The following is an 18,488-nucleotide window of genomic DNA, read 5'->3' as shown; positions in this document are numbered from 1 at the left end:
AACAACCGTTCCGTGATCGTCATGCAGAGGGCCGTTTGAAGACGTTTCAGTAATCCATGGAACCAAAACGTTCCAGATTGGAAAACTGTCTTGCAGTGGGTTGAGAATTTCAGGGCAACAGGCTCAGCTTTAAAAAGAAAATCACCTGGTCGACCTAGGAGCACTCGTACGCCTGAGAATATTGAAGCATTGAAGCGATCTGTTGTGCAGTCTCCAAGAAGTTCTGCGCGGAATCATGCTTTAGCTGTAGGGATACACTGAGAAACTGCAAGGAGAATCTTACACAAAGATCTTCACTTCCATCCATACAAAATGATGGTTGTGCTACGGCACACACAGCTCAAAGATCATTGCAAGTGCTGAGGGAAATGTTTCCAGATCGGGTGATCTCATTATGTGGTGATGTTGGGTGGTCAGTCTGTTCCCCTGACCTCGCCCCTTGTGATTTTTTTCATTGGGACTACCTTAAGTCACAAGTATATACTCGTTGACCCCAAACTCTTGAAGCCCTTAAGGTTGCTGTTCAGCAGGAGATAGCTGCTCTTCCACCCGACATGACCTGTCGAGCCATGGCAGCCTTCAGAAATCGCCTCCAAGTGTGTATAGACAATGATGGCCACCATTTGGAGGATGTCATCTTTAAAACATGATGAATAAAAACTGTATTGAATGAAGTTTCATATGTGCAAATAATAATTTGATAATCTTTAACAATTTTTTTTCATTTACCATTGAAATATGGGAGGTTTTTCCGGGTCACCCTGTATAACCAGGTTTCCTGTAGGAAAACTAAATGAGCCTGGTCACATAAACCTGTAATGTGTAGCTCACTGCTTTTCAAACCTTGACAGTTGTAGGAGGCAATTTTCAGCCTAGTCTCCATTATTATGTCCACTTACTGTTGTGCAGAGGCAGCGGTGGCCCCTGCGCTGCCCTCGCCTGATGGTTTAGGAGGATAGAAAGGTTTAACATACACATGCTCCTCTCAACTATCCAAGCACAGCAGTGTATTCCTGTGCCACCAGTGTGTTGTGATGACAAATGCAGATGTTGTCCTTTGTCAGAGCTCATTCACCTGCACCCTGGTGTCTTGACATAGGCTGTCATCTCCTTGGGGAGGTTATGGGGCAGGTATTTGACCATCACATGGCATTCTGTGGGCCGTACTAGGCGTGTAATGGCGCCCCTGCCGCCTGCCTGACAGCTGTCCACGGTTGTCACGTGTGTCTTGGTGGGGCTTAAGCTTGTTATGTCTTCTCTTTTGTAGCTCAAAGCCATCCTTATCTACCTCCTTTCTCACGTCATTGGTGGGTGATGATGAAGCAGGAGTAGTGGTTGGTTTGTTATTGGGACAAGTGGTTACTTTTGTTGGTTGGTGTTTGGCAGCTATAGCATAAGTGTATGTTGATGGTACTGGTGGTACTGGCCCTTCACTGCTGACCTCTTCTTGCAGATCTGTACCCCCTTTTGGCTTGACGGTTGGTGCCTCTGTGTCTCCTTCAGCTCTGTGACTTACTTCCCCTCCTATTGAGGCTGTGTTAATAGTGTCTTCCTTCAGCACTTGTTGTGGTGTGGTGGCCTGACCTTGAGTGTGTGCTGTGGTGGTGGTGTGGGTGGTGTTTTCCTCTGTGTCACCCATTGGCACAGCACAGCCGGCACCCTCTCCCACCTCCCTGCCATGCAGTGAGACTGTATGTTCCATTCTCTCCTCAGCCTCCATGCACGGCAGGAACACAGCACATTTGGTGTTTTCAGATGCATCCATGCCAGTCACTAACATTGCTGCCCAGTCCTGGCAAAGTGTATTATTTCAGTACACAGATCTTGAACTGATGCTGTCAAGCAGTGATCTCTGTTCAGTGTGTGATCTTAAGTCCTTTAGTTTTACCTCAACTTCTCTAACTTTCACTTGCACACCACTTAGGGTATGTGTTATCATTGTAAGTTTCTCCCCTTGTGCTTCATTTTTTATCGTAATTTCACATAGACTTTTGCATGAAGGATTCAAGCTTTTCCTTCTGTGATGAGCATTGCAGCTTTATAGTTTTTATTTCCCATTTTAATGATGTGAACTGGTCATACAGTGCTGTGGTGTTGACACAACCTAGACATTGGGTCGGTTTATTACTGTACTGTATTGATTGATGTCTTGCCACACCAAGAGACAATTGACATCACTCTTTACCTGGTACATCAGATCCAAGATCGTAGTCACATTATCCTTCTTGATCTTGCTGTTCATTTTTCTAATTTTAGACTCGAGCATGTGTGGTCGTAAATGGCCCTGGTGCCAATAACTTCTTCATTGTTATAGAATTCACTGGCCATATTTATTAGGTCCCACTTTGGCAATTTATTCCTCTTGGCTGAGAGGTATCCCAAAATATCATTCATAACAAGAAAGGCATCATCTTGATGTGTGCCTGTCCCCATAAGTTGGGTGGCATTTTTGGGTGACATGGTGGCACTGGTGTTAGGCCGGTTACCCCGTCACAGCCACAGCCACTCTTCTTCGTGACCCACACAATCTCAGTGTTGCTCCTAGCTCATTAGTTTACTCGCCGCCTTCATCGCTGATCGGTTAGGGATATGGGTGAGAATTAAACCTGGGTCTGTTGGGATCTCAGTCCACCACATAACCATCCATCCATCATCCAATCCTACATTGCCCCAGGAGGAGTGTAGGAGCCCGGGGCTAGGCAGTTGGTCTCGACATTTAAGATGAAAGTGACCAGCCTCACTCATCCCTGAGTGGCATTACATGAGCAATCAACTCCAACCACCCCTTGGATATAAACCCTCACTGGCTTAATCTGACTGGAGTGCAATAATTACCCACTAAACGACCAGGTGCCAAAATTTGGTTATATGGTTACCACCCAGCGTAGTAAGCTGTTTCCTGGTGTACAGGAAACCATTTGGCTTGTCACTCAGTGTAGAGTCACCCACAGGCAGAAGGAAAAGAAAAGAATGAAGGAAAGAAAGACAGAAGAGGGAGTGTAAAGTCACCTGTAGGCAGAAGGACAAGGAAAGAATGAAGGATAGAAAGACAGAAGAGGATGGAAGGAAAGAAGGATGGAAGAGAGGAAAGGGCAGACACCCGAGAGCAGCAATACAGCGAGTGAGTGGGTGGTGAGCGCCCCCACCTACCACATAACCACTGAGCCAAAAAGAACTCCACTCAGCTACTTGACTTCAATTTATTGCAGGTTGTTTTTTCCTTGGCCAATGAAGCCAAGCTTGCTAGCAAAACAGTATGATGGTGCTTGTGTTGGGTTTCGGGTGTCTGATTCCTCCTCCTCATCAGTGATTCTCTCTACTTCTGATACTGTAGCCACCATAGTGTGTTTGGGTGTTATACTGTTAGGAACACTGAGCTACACAACCGACACCAATGATTTCCTGAGACATACTCCTCAAAAAAAAAACACTCAAACAGTGTAGCTGGATCCCATGAGCTCCGATGTAAATAATAACACAGTATTAATTATTTCAAGATGTAACATTTTACAAAATTTGATAAGAAAGTCAAGTAAAGACTACAAGTTGTCCTTGTTATATGTTAGGAATGGTTGTATTCTAGTGAGTCATAATTTTTTCTGTAAATTTGTGAATTTTTGTGCAGTAAATTAGGGGAACTTGTAAATTAGCTGCATTGGCATTAGTGAAACTTTTAAATGTAGGGATTTCTATAATTGCTAGGACTTAACAGTGAAAAGGAACACAAGCTAGGCAGCAAATAGCAAGGGTCTTACTATACTGGCTGTAAGATTCAGATATTGGATATTTGTCTTTTGTTGTGTTATATTAATATGGTTTTGTGTTGCAGGTTGTGCCAGGTGAAATAAACATAAATGATGGTGCTGGTGTAAAGTTCTGCTACTCCCTGCTTGGCCACGTGGTTTACACGGACCCAATCAAGGACCTCACCAACCCAGACTTCCTGGCGGAGCGTGCTGGTGGCAAGGTTGTGGCTACGGCAGCCAACGTCAGCCAGTATTTTACCCAGCACCCACAGCTGCCCATCCACCTTATGCTGGGTGATGTGGTCCTAGCTACAGCCAGCATTAATCTGGAGCAATTTGGCCAAGATGTACTGCGAGGTGATGGTCCAATGGTGGTGGAAGGACAGCATCCACTGGTCCCAGTTATAAGAGATCCATTGGCCTGGCGCCCAGAAAAGCAGCCTATGTTAGGAGTCACTGTCACACTCTCAATCACACCCAAAGAGGAGCCCCCATCCTACCCAGCCCCAGCCTTTAGAGATTCCATGGTCCCTTCTGCCTCTGTCATCTCACTTGACCCAGCCTCTTCCCCATCTAACTCCTCCACTTCAGACTCAGAGGATGAGTGGATGGATAGTCCTGGGAGTGGTCGTGGCTACAAAGATATGTCGGGCTACAAAAGCAGTGTGGTTCGGGCTGGCCGAAAGTTGTCCGAGGCAACCACCTCATGGAGGCATAAGAGAAAGAGTTTGATGTATGAAGCTGCCATGGAGGTGGAAACTTGGAAGGAAGGGCAGCAGCAAGCCTTCTGGCAGCAGGTAAATCACCAACAGGCCCTGCAAAAATTAATTAAGTTCGTTTAGGCCATTAGATAAGGTGTGATAGTGCTGTAGTAGTAAACTCTCAAGTATCAGTTGTTGCATCATCCAGCATGCATCATTTTCTGTCACAGCAAATGGAGTCGAATTAAAAAAAAATCTGTGGGAAGCCCAAAATTAGAAATTCATGCCATTCAGTGGGAGTTGTGCCATCCAAACACTGATGTAAGTCTGGTCACCAAAACATTGATTTTGAAGTTGCCAAATGGGCAGTTTTCTTTCTAGTTTGTTACCTGTATGTCCCTTTATTTAGTTGTCTTCTCAAATTGAATATTATATATATCCCTTCTCCTCGGTACATTTCATGCTCATATTTATTTGTGTATATCATCTCAGAATAGATCCCCCCCTCCTCCCCAAGGCCGCAGCTCTGTGTACTCCCTCCACTTCCGTACCGCTGCATGGCAGCTGTGTGTACAGTGGAATTTGTTGTGTGTTTCATCATCTCTGGCCCTCTTCATATTGTGCCGACCTCCTGACTTATGTTGACATGGCACCTCCACCTTCCAAGCACACCAATGAATGTCCTATCCCATGAAATGAAACGAGAGATTAGCAGAAAACTGGGCAAAGGATGGAACCTGAGTTGGGCAGAGGAGGTGGTGTAGTGCAATATCATCTCTTATGCCACTGGAGCACAAGGGATATACACCACAAACCACACAGGATTTACTCCACTAACCACACATGTTTTATTGACAGTCAGGGGTTGCTATATGGTAGAATTGCATCAAGTAAAACCCTCTCACACAAAGATGATTTATCAAATAGTGAGGTCAATATAATATGGGTTCAGTGGGGTAAGGGAGGGTGCCCTTAACCATGAAACCGTGTTAAAAAAAAATACATGTGTATATATATATATATATATATATATATATATATATATACACAGAGGAAAGGCAGAGGAAAGGTTTAGGAAGTGGAGAGATGGTATGGGGCAAAAGGGTTTAAGGGTAAATGCAGATAAAACAAAAGTGATCATATCTAGGGTTGGTGGCAGTACTGTCAAAGACGAGGGAGAGTGGCCATGTGCAGTTTGCCACAAGGGCGTGGGAAGTAATTCCATCTTGTGCGGTGTGTGTGATAAATGGGTGCATAAGAGATGTAGTAGTATCAGAGGTAGACTGCGAGATAATGCTGATTTTATGTGTACGGCGTGCCGGGGTGAGCAGGTGGAGATCGTCAGACGTGAAAGAATTGAACTTGCTGGTGAATCTCTTGAGTGTGTGGAAGAGTTTTGTTATTTAGGAGACATGTTGTGTGCTGGAGGTGGGGCTGGAGCTAGCTCTGTGGCTAGGTGAGAAGTGGTTGGAAGAAGTTCAGGGAGCTCTTGCCTCTCCTGACATTGAGGGGGCTCTCCCTACGTGCTAAGGGGTCTTTGTATGCAGCGTGTGTTAGGAGTGTAATGCTGTATGGCAGTGAGACCTGGGCAGTGAAGGAGGAAGACATTCGCCGGCTCAGACGTACAGAAATGACAATGATTAGGTGGATGTGCAGTGCGTCCCTGCGTCCAAGGCCTGGAGGGGCTGGGTTTACAATGGAAGAGTTGAGAGGTAGGATGGGACTGGAGTGTATTGGTGTTGTGATGAGGAGAGGTAGATTGAGGTGGTTTGGACATGTGGAGAGGATGGGGGGTGATAGTTGGGTGAGGAAGGTGAGAAGTGTTAATATTGGGGGTGGGGTTATGAGGGGTAGACCGAGAAAGACATGGGACGAGGTCATTAAGTGTGACCTTAGGGTTAAGGGACTGAACAGGGAGGCTGCAATGGATCGTGCAGCATGGAGAGCCGCCATTAGGTGACCAAGGCCGACACATGCAAGCATGTTGGAGCCTTTAAAAACGAAAACGATATCCATCCATCCATCCATCATCCACTCCTACATTGCCCCATGAGGAGCATAGGAGCCCAGGGCTAGGCAGTTGGTCCTGACATTTAAAATGAGAGTGACCAGCCTCACTCATCCCTGAGTGGCATTACATGAGCAATCAACCCCAACCATCCCTTGGATATAAACCTTCACCGGCTCAATCCAATTGGAGCGCAATAATTACCCAATAAACCACCACCAGCTCAATCCGATTGGAGCGCAATAATTACCCACTAAACCACCAGGCGCCAAACTTTGGTTATATGGTTACCACCCAGCGTAGTAAATGTTTGCCTGGTGTACAGGAAACCATTTGGCTTGTCACTCAGTGTAGAGTCACCCACAGACAGAAGGAAGAGGAAAGAATGAAGGAAAGAAAGACATAAGAGGGAGTGTAAAGATACCTGTAAGCAGAAAGACAAGGAAAGAATGAAGGAAAGGAAGACAGAAGATGATGGAAGTATATATATATACCATTTTAGACTTACCCTTGATGCCCTTCAGTTACATCATGCTTTTCACTACGGGCAGCATGCTTGCCAGACATGATTTCCAACTCACAAGTTTCAGTATTTTATTCACAAAAAGTTATCACTTCACATGTGATTCTCTGCACTATTTGTTAAGCACTTGCACTATTTTTTGGCAGTAGCAGTGTGTTTCACTGGCCTTTAACCCATTCACTGCGTCAGTGTTTGTTTACATGTACCTCCTTTGTGTGGCAGTTTTCAAGTATTTAGAAAAAAATATTAGAAAAAAAAATAACATTGTCAAAAGATAGAGAAAAAAAATCCCGAGTTCAGTGGTATACAACATAATATAGCAAAAAAAAAAAAAAAAAAAACCCTCTGATATAGGTCCGTGAACTAATAAATATTCCCTGTGCGGTGGTGCCAGGTGAACGATGTGCCATGGTTGCACTGTGTTGTCAGTGTCAATCTTGCAATCAGATAAGGTGTAAGTCAGCATCTGAACCATCATTGTCATCATCGAACAACGTATCACTATCATTACTACACTCATCCAGAGATTTCATCCAATATTTGCTTGGGCTACTGCTAGCGGGGGCATGGAGAAGATTTCATACCTTTACCTTCGGCATTTTGTAGGTAACTTAGCTGAGCTCTGCACCTCGTAAAAATGCATAATCTGTGTATGGCAATATTCTATAGGGTCCCATGAATTGTTAGCTGATTTATTTCATGCCATTTCTGACGGCGGAATTTTTGAATGCAGGAAATCACATATGATACAGCCGCAGTGAGAGCCATTCGGACTCAGATATCATGTATGATACAGCCGCAGTCAATGGGTTAATGCACAGACTGGAATGAAAAGCAGACAGTCATAGCAAATATGAACCTGGGGGACCATTTTGCCTCTGTCAGCTGACTGGTGGGGGGGGACTGTGTACATATGGTTGACATGATTTACAATCACAAATTTCAGTATTTTGCACAAAAAAGGGTATCTCTTCATTTAATATCCCACACTTGAATATTTGTTAAGCACTTGCACTGTTACTTGGCAGTAGCAGTGGTGTTTCATTGGCCATTCATACATAAAATGGAATGAAAGGCAGACGATCACAGTAAATGTAAACACAACTGACTGTCGTCTTGCACATCACCGCTTCCCCATGAGATTCTCGGCAGTAGCCATCACATGTATTGTTCTAGCAAAAGCAGCAATTTTTTATTGTTATTGCGAAAAAGGATATAACATTAATTATCACTGTAGCGATTTTACCACATAATGGACAGTTTTATAACGAAACTTAATTCTCCGGCTAATCTCTGGTGAGTTTATTCCTCTTAACATCATGTGTTTAATTTTGTCTTACATGCTTCTTTGTCTCTCTTCATCCGTGGTTAGGTCTGCCAGTCTTTCTGTTAGCCGTGGTACCCTGCCTCCCTGTGCCTGTGGGTGTCAAATGGGTATGAGTACATTATTAAATGCTGTTAATCATAGATTTAAAATTATGTGCATTCATTCATTCATCTAATCCAATGTTGCCCCATGAGGAGTGTAGGAGCCAGGGGCTAGGCAAGTTGGTCCTGACATTAAAGATGAGAGTGACCAACCTCATTCGTCCCTCAGTGGCATTACGTGAGCAATAAACCCCAATCTCCCATTGGATATAAACCTGCACAGGCTCAATCCGATTGGAGCGCCTAATTGCCCACTAAACCACCAGGTGCCATAATCTGGTTATGTGGTTAACACCCTGCATAGTAAATGGTTTCCTGGTGTATAGGAAACCATTTAGCATATCACTCAGCGTAGAGTCACCCGAGTCAGAAGGAAGAAGAACAAATGAAGGAAAGAAAGACAGAAGAGGACGGATGGAAAGAAGGGAGAGAAAAGGGCATACAACAAAGGGCAGCATTACATCGAGTGAATGGATGGTGAGCGTCCCCAATGTGATTTTTAATATTTCCTTGTTACTGAAGAAATAAATATGTATATATTCTACTGTACCATCAGCAAAGCAGTGATGATGTGTGTATATACATCATCATGACAATAGCATAAAAGTTTTGTTACTGGGAAAAACATCAACATGTGGCACTGTTTACTTAGCTGAGCACCACCAGGGCTTTATGAATGTGTACAGCCATGAGCAATATTTCATTGCCATGACTCGGGGTCAGTGGCTGGTGTTACATAAACTGTTTTTGCCATAGGAGTGTAAATTATACAAGATAGTATAAGTCCATCCATCCATCATCCAATCCTACGTTGCCCCATGAGGAGCTTAGGAGCCCGGGGCTAGGCAGTTGGTCCTGACATTTAAGATGAGAGTGACCAACCTCACTCATCCCTGAGTGGCATTACGTGAGCAATAAACCCCAACCACCCCTTGGATATAAACCTCCACCGGCTCAATCCGATTGGAGCACAATAATTACCTACTAAACCACCAGGCGCCAAAATTTGGTTGTATGGTTACCACCCAGCGTAGTAAATAGTTTCCTGGTGTACAGGAAACCATTTGGCTTGTCACTCAGTGTAGAGTCACCCATAGGCAGAAGAAAGAGGAAAGAATGAAGGAACGAAAGACAGAAGAGGGAGTGTAAAGTCACCCGTAGGCAGAAGGACGAGGAAAGAATGAAGGAAAGAAAGATAGAAGAAGATGGAAGGACAGGGCAGACACCCGAGAGCAGCACTACATTGAGTGAGTGGATGGTGAGTGCCCCACCTACCACAAAGATAGTATAGCAATGCAGGATATTTTGTTGTTTGGGGAGGAATAAGAAATATTGAAGACAGTGCCTAGTGCTTTTAAAATTGTCAGTAAACTTTTGCCCGTTGCTGTAAACAAGTGCTGCCAGGCTGGTGCTTCTCGCATCCTCGTGTGTACACAACTACCCAATACACTTCCATTGTCTTCTGCATACATCTGTGTAACATCATCTCTTATGTCAGGACTTTAGTGAAATATGTTAATGTACGACATGTGTGTTTTTTATGTATGACATGTTCGGTGGCACTGTGATGTTAGGCTGGGTAGCTTCTGTCCTGCTGGGCGGCCCAGTTCATTCACCAGTACAATGACATTTTATCATGTTTATTACAGTATTCAAAGATATTTTTCTATGTTTGAACAGTTATTCAGTGCAGTTGTAGAGTTTTGTGGGTTTTATAGGAGGTTAGACCACCCTTTTGGTGGTTGGGGAGGGTATAACATCACGATCCATCAGTACATGAACTAATGGCATCCCCTTGGCAGCTTTATGGTGGATACGAAAAAGTCTACTGTACAGTCAGGTCTTGCTATGTGTCTTTGGTATGTGATAAATCGCTGTAATGATGAACAAAAAGTTACTCATTTCCAGAATAACGATGACAAAATGGTTATGAATTCACTAATGTACAGTGATGCCTCCAAGCCAGCTGTTTGAGCTAATAGGCTGCCCAGTGTTTACATTTGCCTGATCATCTGCCTTTCATTCCATTTTGTAGGTGAAAGGTCATTGAAACACCATTACTATCATCGGATAACAGTGTAAATGCATAAGGTGTACATTATTAACCTGAGGCGCCCCGACAACGTATGGATACGTCACCACATTTTGTCACGATGACACCCGACAGCGTATGCATTCATTGTGCAATTGCGAGGTCTGTCATTTGCACATTTTTCAAGTTTCACGTGTGATTTTTGGTAGACATACGTGGGAGACCTTCCTCTACCCAACGCCAGGCAGGGATAATGCCTGGCCCCACCTGACCCCCTCCCCCCTGCACGTCATTTTCTTGGCAACTCACCTGTTAGCAGTGACCTGGCCAGTAAAGAAATGTCACACCACGGTCTCACCAATGACGAAATTCAAGGCGAAAGTGATTCTTGAGGTGAAGGACAAAGGAAGATATAAGCCAGAGGAAGAAACAAGCAGAAGTGATCAGGCGGTAACGTCGTAAAAGAAGGTGACATATGTTGTTGTTTTTGGTAAGTGAACAACGCTTATATCACCTATATTATTGTCTGAAAACCAATATACTCTTGTACTACATATAAATTCTTACCAAATAAATAAATATCTGACCAGTTATGAATGGTTTGGAATAGCTACCCCTCCCATAGAAAACGTTTTCTCTCGAGCATAGCCTGAGAGAACACAGTAACAAGGTAAAGGTACTCTTCTACCATATTTCTAAACACAACTGAGCACTTTCTCTCTGAATTTTCGATGTTTCTCATAAAAAGCGGAGGTTTTAGCAACAAAAAAAAAAAAAAAAAAAAAAAAAAAAAAAAACGATAATCTGCCGGGATTGGGGGGGGTCAGTGGTGAAAAATCTGCCGGGACACGGCTGGTTAAGTGAAGTGATAACTTTTTTTTTCTGTGAAATTAAAACATGTTGACTTGGAAATTGTGTTTTCCATGCATACATTACATGGTGCCTCCCAGTCAGTTGTTTGCGCCAAGATAGCTGCCCAGTGCATACATTCACTGTGGTTGTCTGCCTTTTGTTCCATTTTGTGCATGAAAAGTCTTTGAAACACATTGCTATCACCAGATAACAGTGTAAGTGCATAACAAATAGTTCAGTGTGATATTAAGTCAAGGGATAACTTTTTGTGCGTGAAATACTGAAATTTGTGTCTTGGAAATCATGTCTGGCAAGATGTTACCCATAGTGGAATGCGTGGTACTACTGAGGACACCAAGGCAAACCTAAAAGGGTAATTGTAGACTTTAGGTTATGTTGCCATAGCCCCCTCCCACTTTATCCCCATTGACCCATGTTATGTCGACCTTGCTAGACGATAAATTGCTATGCGGTAGATTTTCACTCACAATGTAGATTTTTCTGTTGGTACTTCCCTGATGGAAGTGAATACTTACTGATGCTGACTGAATCCACAGTCTCAGATGTAAAGTTTTTGTCTGCAGGTGTAGGTGTGCCCTGTGGTTTACATTTTTTTACACCCTCCCTTAGCTTCAGATGATGATGTAAAGTATGTCTATCCATCTATCTATTGCCAGACGCCTCAATCCCGTTTGGGGTGGCCACAAACAAATTGCCTCCACGTCGCCCTGTCCCCCGCCATTTCACTGCCCTGCTCCCAATTCGCATCCCCCTCTCTCATATACCTCTCCACCCCATCCCTCCATCTTATCCTCGGTCTCCCCCTTCCTCTCCCCCCTCCACCTCACTCACATACACTGTCTTCATCAGTCTCTCACCCTCCATCCTCTCCACATGGCCAATCCACCTCAGTGTGTTCCTTATAACGCTTCCTATCACATCCACATCCACACCACAATGCTCTTTTATATCCTCATTCGTCAGCCTCTCTCTCCATGTGACTCCACAGGCTCCTCTTAAATAACTCATTTCCACTGCTCTCACTCATGACTTGTGTCCTTCCAATAACGTCCAAGCTTCACTTCCATACATTAGAGTTGAGGGATGTAACTTTTTCACTTCCATGCTCACTTCCATGTTTCTTATCACTGCTTTCAAGGAACCAGCAACCTTTCTTCCCTGCTGTACCCTTTCAAGCACTTCACCCTCCAAACCTCCATCCTTACTCATCACACTACCCAAGTACTTAAACGTACTCACATTTTCCAATTCCTCACCATCCAACCAAGCTGTACATTCACTGACTTCACCTCTCTCAAAGACCATTACTTTACTCTTCCCCACATTCACCTTTAAATTCCGTTTCTTACACACTCTCCCAAACTCATCCACCAAGTCTTGCAGCTCTCCTTCGTCTTCACTCAACAACACAGTATCATCTGCAAACAGCAGTACAGGGAGTTTCCAAACACTATCCTCTCTCACCAGGGCCACTCCAACATCCACTACCCTACCTTGTACCTCTTTTATTACCCCATCCATGTTCAGATTGAACAACCATGGAGACATGACACATCCCTGTTTCAACCCAACCTTCAAAGAGAAAAATTCACTTAGTTCACCATCCACACGCACTGCAGCCTTAGCACCATCATACATACTCTTCACAGCATTCAACAACTTCCCATCTACTCCATATATTCTTAATACTCTCCACAATCCTTGTCTATCCACCCTGTCATATGCTTTCTTCAAATCCATGAAAGCCACATACAACTTCTTTGTATGGGAAGTAATTCCTTAGCTGTCAAAAAGTTCAGAAAGTTTTAGTCTAGATTGTAGTGAAAGCAATATGCAAAGTACAGTACAGTAGTGTGATGACCGGGACATAGGTTTAGAGGATGAAGTGCATGAAAGAATATATTAGAGATGAAAGGTAGCAGCTTTACTGAGATCAGTGATAAGGAATAGGGATGTGATCATGGAAGTTAAAAAGTCACTTAGCTCCTAAAGTACTATGACTGACGATTGTCAGTTTGCAAGTTTGCCACGTAGAGTCCCATGACTGACGATCTTAGGTCTGTCAAAAACTGCCGAGTACTAGGCCAGCTCTTTCTATGGCGTAAGTGGCTTCCACCTAATCAGAACTAAAGGATAAGGTGGTGGGAAGGAAGATCCCACCTCCTCACCAGGTCTGTGGGGGTCCCCCCCCCCCAAGCAACTTCACCTCCCTGTGGCTGATTGGATACAGCCTGCTCTGTCCCCCTCCCACCCAAACTACTCACCAATACCACATCTGTGGCATTTGGGGGGGGGTGTCTCATTCCTGCTCACCCCCTCTCTGAGGTCCTCCACCTCCCTCCATTCCCCCTTCCTATCAAATGACGCAGCAATTTCCCTGCTATAATCGCTTGTGTGTGTTTCCTCGCACCACCTCTCCCACACTGGGGGTGTGTATCATTCCCCTCACCTCCACCAGAGACCCCCCACTTGACCTCCACCTTCCTCCCTCCTTATCTTTTGTCCTGGTTATGATGTGGTAATTTCCCTGCCATGATCAGCCTGTGTCCATACTGTCTCCCCCCCCCCACCCCCCCCTTTTTTTTTTTTTTTTTTTTTTTTTTTTATGCTGACTTTGCACCTAGTTTCATTAATGGAAACATATTTTACATTGATTTTGGTAAGATTCTTTAGCAATAATTAGTTTTTTGCTGAATTTTTTGTTTGGATTTTTTTTTTTTTTTTTTTTTTTTTTTTCTCTACTCATGCTGACTGCAACATCTAGTTTCATTATTAGAAACTTTATTTTATTTATATTGATTTTATTGATTTTGTTAACATTCTTTAATGAAAGTTAGGTTTCTGTCAGTTTTCCTGTTTTCTTTCTCTCTTACCATGAGAGGGGACTTGTATAATCTATGATGGGCGGTATTGCAGTAACCATTAGGCCTAGGAGACAGAGATTGGCATTTTCAGATGTGTAAATTCAACCTCTTCAGATCTGTAAGAAAAAATTTTACCTTGATAAAAGTTGAAATCTTGACCCCAAATTTTGGCTGGGGGAGAGCATAGCTTCAGAAAAATGTGGTCTTTAGGAGTTAATGACCATATTGTGATCCCCACTTTAACATAAGGAAGTAAAGCTTCAACTTTGTCAGAAGGACACAAGGTAGTAATGAGAGTAATATAAATAAGTTATTCGAGAGGAGCATTTTGGAGTTGATATGAATATACTGGAAAGCATTGGGAAGAGCACCCCGAGATTGTTTGGCCATGTGAAGAAAATGGAGGATGAGATAATTGACCGGGAGAACATATGTGAGTGAGATGAAGGAGAAGAGGGAAACTGAGGTTGAGATGGAGGGATGTGGTGTAAGTGTGAGAGGGCACCCTTATAGCAGAGTACAAGGTGACAAGGAAACAATTCATTTGTGGCCACCCCTTGTGGGATTAAGGCATCTGGCTGTAAATAGGTGCATAGACTAGATATTTGGAGAAAGCATATGACATTGTGGATAGGCACGGATTGTGGAAAGTATTAAGAATATATGGAGTAAATGGGAAGTTGCTGAATGCCATGAAAAGTATGTATGAGGGTGCTAAGGTTGCATTGCATGTGGACAGTGGACTGAGTGAATTTTTTTGTTTGAAGATTGAATTGAAACAGGGATGTGTCTTGTTTCCATGGTTGTTCAGTCTGTATATTTGGGATTATATAGTAAAAGAGATACAGTACAAGGTAGGGCAGTGGATGTTGGAGCGCCGATAATGAGAGAGGATGGTGTGTGGAAACTCCCAGTACTGTTGTTTGCAGACGATACTGAAAACGAAGAGGAGCTGCAAGGCTTGGTGAATGCATTTGGGAGAGTGTGTAAGAAACAGAATCTAAAGGTGAATGTAGGGAAAAGTTGTGGTCTTCGAGAGAAACGAAGTCAGTGAATGTACAGTTAGGTCGGATGAGGAGGAAATGGAAAATGTGAGTGCATTTAAGTACAGTAGGCTGCTTGGGTAGTGTGATGAGTAAGGATGGAAGTTTGGAGGGTGAAGTTCTTCAAAGGGTACAACAAGGAAGAAAGGTTGCTGGTTCTTTGAGAGCAGTGATAAGAAACAGGGAGGTGAGCAGGGAAGTGAAAAAATTACTGCATGACAGTATTGTGATAACAACTGTAACGTATGGAAGTGAAGCTTGGACCTTGTTGGAGGGACACAAGTCAAGAGTGAGAGCAATGGAAATAAGTTATTTGAGAGGAGCATGTGGAGTCACATGGAGAGACAGACTGACAAATGAGGAAGTGAAAGAGCGTTGTGGTGTGGATGTGGATGTGATAAGAAGCGTTGGGAGAAGTGCATTGAGGTGGTTTGGCCGTGTGAAGGGGATGGAGATTGAGAGGCTGATGGGGAGAGTGTATGTGAAATTGAGGTGGAGGAGGGGAGAGGGAGGGGGAGGCCAAGGATGAGATGATGAGATGGAGTGGAGAGGTATATGAGAGAGGGGTTTGTGAGCTGGGAGCGGGGTAGTGAAACGGCGGGGGACAGGGTGACATGAAGGCAATCTGTTTGTGGCCACCTGTCACGGGATTAAGGCATTGGGCAGTAGATAGAGGGAGTAGATATTCCTTTGTGAAATATGCAGCATAAGTATTGTGTTTGTGTATGTATCTTAAATGTCAGGACCAACTGCCTAGCCCCGGGCTTCTACGCTCCTCATGGGGCAACGTAGCTTTGGATGATGAATGGATGGATGAACTGTTGCAAATCCATTTACACATATATTTTTCTCCCTGGAGTTTCCATCAGGTGTAGGGAAGTAATTACAGTAACTGGTCTTTAAGTTTTGTTTAGCATCCTGTTGATAGAAGGCATCAGTTGTACTGTGACCAGCCTCTGTATGGGGGTTCCTTAAGAGGAAGTATGGCATCATTGGATTGATTGATTGAAATCTTTAATGATGAAAAGGTTTAGAAAATCTTTGACTTAAGTTTAGTGATTGCAGTATTGTATGTAAGTTACAGTATTGGATATTCCATTGTGAAAAATGCACCAGAAGTTTTGTGCTTGCTCATGATGTTGTTCTAGCTCCAAGCTTATCTGAATGTGAACCCAGCAGACTACAGGCTGGAGATTTTTTTTTTGTAGTCCACCAGCCTACTTTTGGAGGGAATAGGGAGGGAATTGAGGGATGACTGTGTAACCGTGCAACAGAGCCACTCAGTTATATCAGTGCCACCATTTGAAGCCATCCCTCTCCACCACGGGTTGCTTATATAATAAAGTTTTGCAGTGGAGTGCTCGAGAGGCTGAGCTGCAGCGTCATCTGTCAGAAGAGTGGGAGGCGAGGGTGAGCCGTGCTGAGATGCATCTCCACCAGCGACTGGACCAATGTCAGACCCTCCACCGCCGCCTCACTGATACCCTTGCCAACATTGATGCTATGGAACGCTCTGTTGCACTCAGGGAAGAGAAGGTCAGTACAGTTGGTCTTTATTTAAAGTTGTTTTACTTGACCCTTTAACAATGGCATTGTTTCCTGCCCATCCTAAGGTGAACAATAAATAAATAAATATAATAAGCAAGGCGCACACCATCCACTCACTCGATATAGTGCTGCTCTCGGGTGTCTGCCCTTTCCTGTCCTCCCTCCATTCCTTCCTTCCTCTTCTGTCTTTCTTTACTTCATTCATTCCTCATCCTTCTGCCTATGGGTAACTTTACACTCCCTCTTTTGTCCTTCTGTCCTTCATTCTTTCCACTTTCTTCTGCCTATGAGTGACTCTACACTGAGTGACAAGCCTGATGGTTTCCTGTACACCAGGAAACCATTTAGTATGCTGGGTGGTAACCATATAACCAAATAATGGCACCTGGTGGTTTAGTGGGTAATTAAGGCGCTCCAAGTGGATTGAGCTGGTGAAAGTTTCTTATATCCAAAGGGTGGTTGGGGTTATTACTTATGTAATGCCACTCAGGGATGAATGAGGCTGGTCACTCTCATCTTAAATGTCAGGACCAAATTGCCTAGCCCCGGGCTTCTATGCTTGTCATGGGGCAACATAGGATTGGATGATGAATGGATAAAATAAGCAATAAAATAAACTAAATAAAAGTTTACCAGCATCTCTCTTAGGTATGTTTACCCATTTTTATATGAAAGGAAACGTATTGAAGTATGATATCAGTATGTCAGCTCATGTTTAATTAATTTATTTCAATTGCCACATTTTACGGTAGGTACGAGTGCAGGAGAAGAATATGGAATTGATTGGCTTCACATGCATCTGCCAGATTGAGTTTTGTTAACATATTTTCAAAGTCTTCATTCTACAACAGGTAAGAGTGCAAGAGGAGAATGTGGCTCAACTAAAGGCGGACTTGAAGGCTCAGAAACGGCAGCTTCGCACCACCCCGCAGAGAGGTCAGCGGGAGCGGGAGGCAATGGAGATAGGCAGACTCAAGCAGCAGGTGTTACATGAGCGACAGCATCGGCGAGACTTACAACGCCAGGTGTGCTTGTGGAGGCAATACTGAATGTTTGGGCATCATTATTAACATGTTTAAATTTGTTTACACTGTATATGTTTTTGGCATGTTGAAAGAAAGAGGTTTCTGTTGTAAATTCGAGATGATTTGGAATTTGGTTGTGTTTTGTTGTTCATATTTGGTATAATATGTGGTGCCTGGTGGTTTAGTGGGTAGAATATTCAGGTTGGAGTGACTGACTTGCTTTATTCTCATGGATTTTATCTCAGTGAGGTGAATGAGGTTTTTTTGATCATTTAGTACAAGGATTTTGGAGATTTTGTAACACTTCTTCCTTAGTGATTCATTGTGCACTACCAGTATCCTCTGTTGTTATTGATGCAAACTTTGTTGAGATTAAAATGAAATAAATAGTATAGAAGAGAATGTTAAGGTGTACTATGCAAAATGAATCACTAAGGAAGAGGTGCTACAAAGCCTCCCATGCCACGTGGAGAATGTGTTATAGTTCCTGCCCACCTCTGACCCCTGCCACTGGCTTGAGGGAAGTCATAACCGTGGATCCACTACAAATGAAGACCTGTTGTCCAGTGTTAAATGGTATTTTGAAGCAGTGCTAGACTGTGTGAGGAATAGATCACAATGACACTTATTTGAGTATTGTGGCAAAGCTTTGAACTACCAACAGATAGGTTTTGTGCAGTGTTAAGCCTTGGCAACA

At 43.6% G+C, this 18,488-nt stretch overlaps 1 protein-coding gene across 1 annotated transcript in view; it reads left to right on the top strand.

Moving 5' to 3' along the window:
• The window catches only part of LOC145404092 (uncharacterized), a 32,641-nt gene that overhangs the window by 9,526 nt on the left and 4,627 nt on the right, over positions 1–18,488 (top strand). Inside the window, exons 2-4 of the mRNA XM_080275704.1 lie at positions 3,830–4,543; positions 16,572–16,754; positions 17,618–17,791. Coding sequence (XP_080131830.1) covers positions 3,830–4,543; positions 16,572–16,754; positions 17,618–17,791 — 1,071 coding nt within the window. The remainder of the gene's footprint in view (positions 1–3,829; positions 4,544–16,571; positions 16,755–17,617; positions 17,792–18,488) is intronic.

Source organism: Coenobita brevimanus, chromosome 62 (genome assembly GCF_032717465.1).
Source record: "Coenobita brevimanus isolate Jiangsu-jjx chromosome 62, ASM3271746v2, whole genome shotgun sequence".
Taxonomy (NCBI): domain Eukaryota; kingdom Metazoa; phylum Arthropoda; class Malacostraca; order Decapoda; family Coenobitidae; genus Coenobita; species Coenobita brevimanus.
The sequence above is the reverse complement of the archived record's forward strand: the minus strand, read 5'-3'. Positions and strand labels throughout refer to the sequence as shown.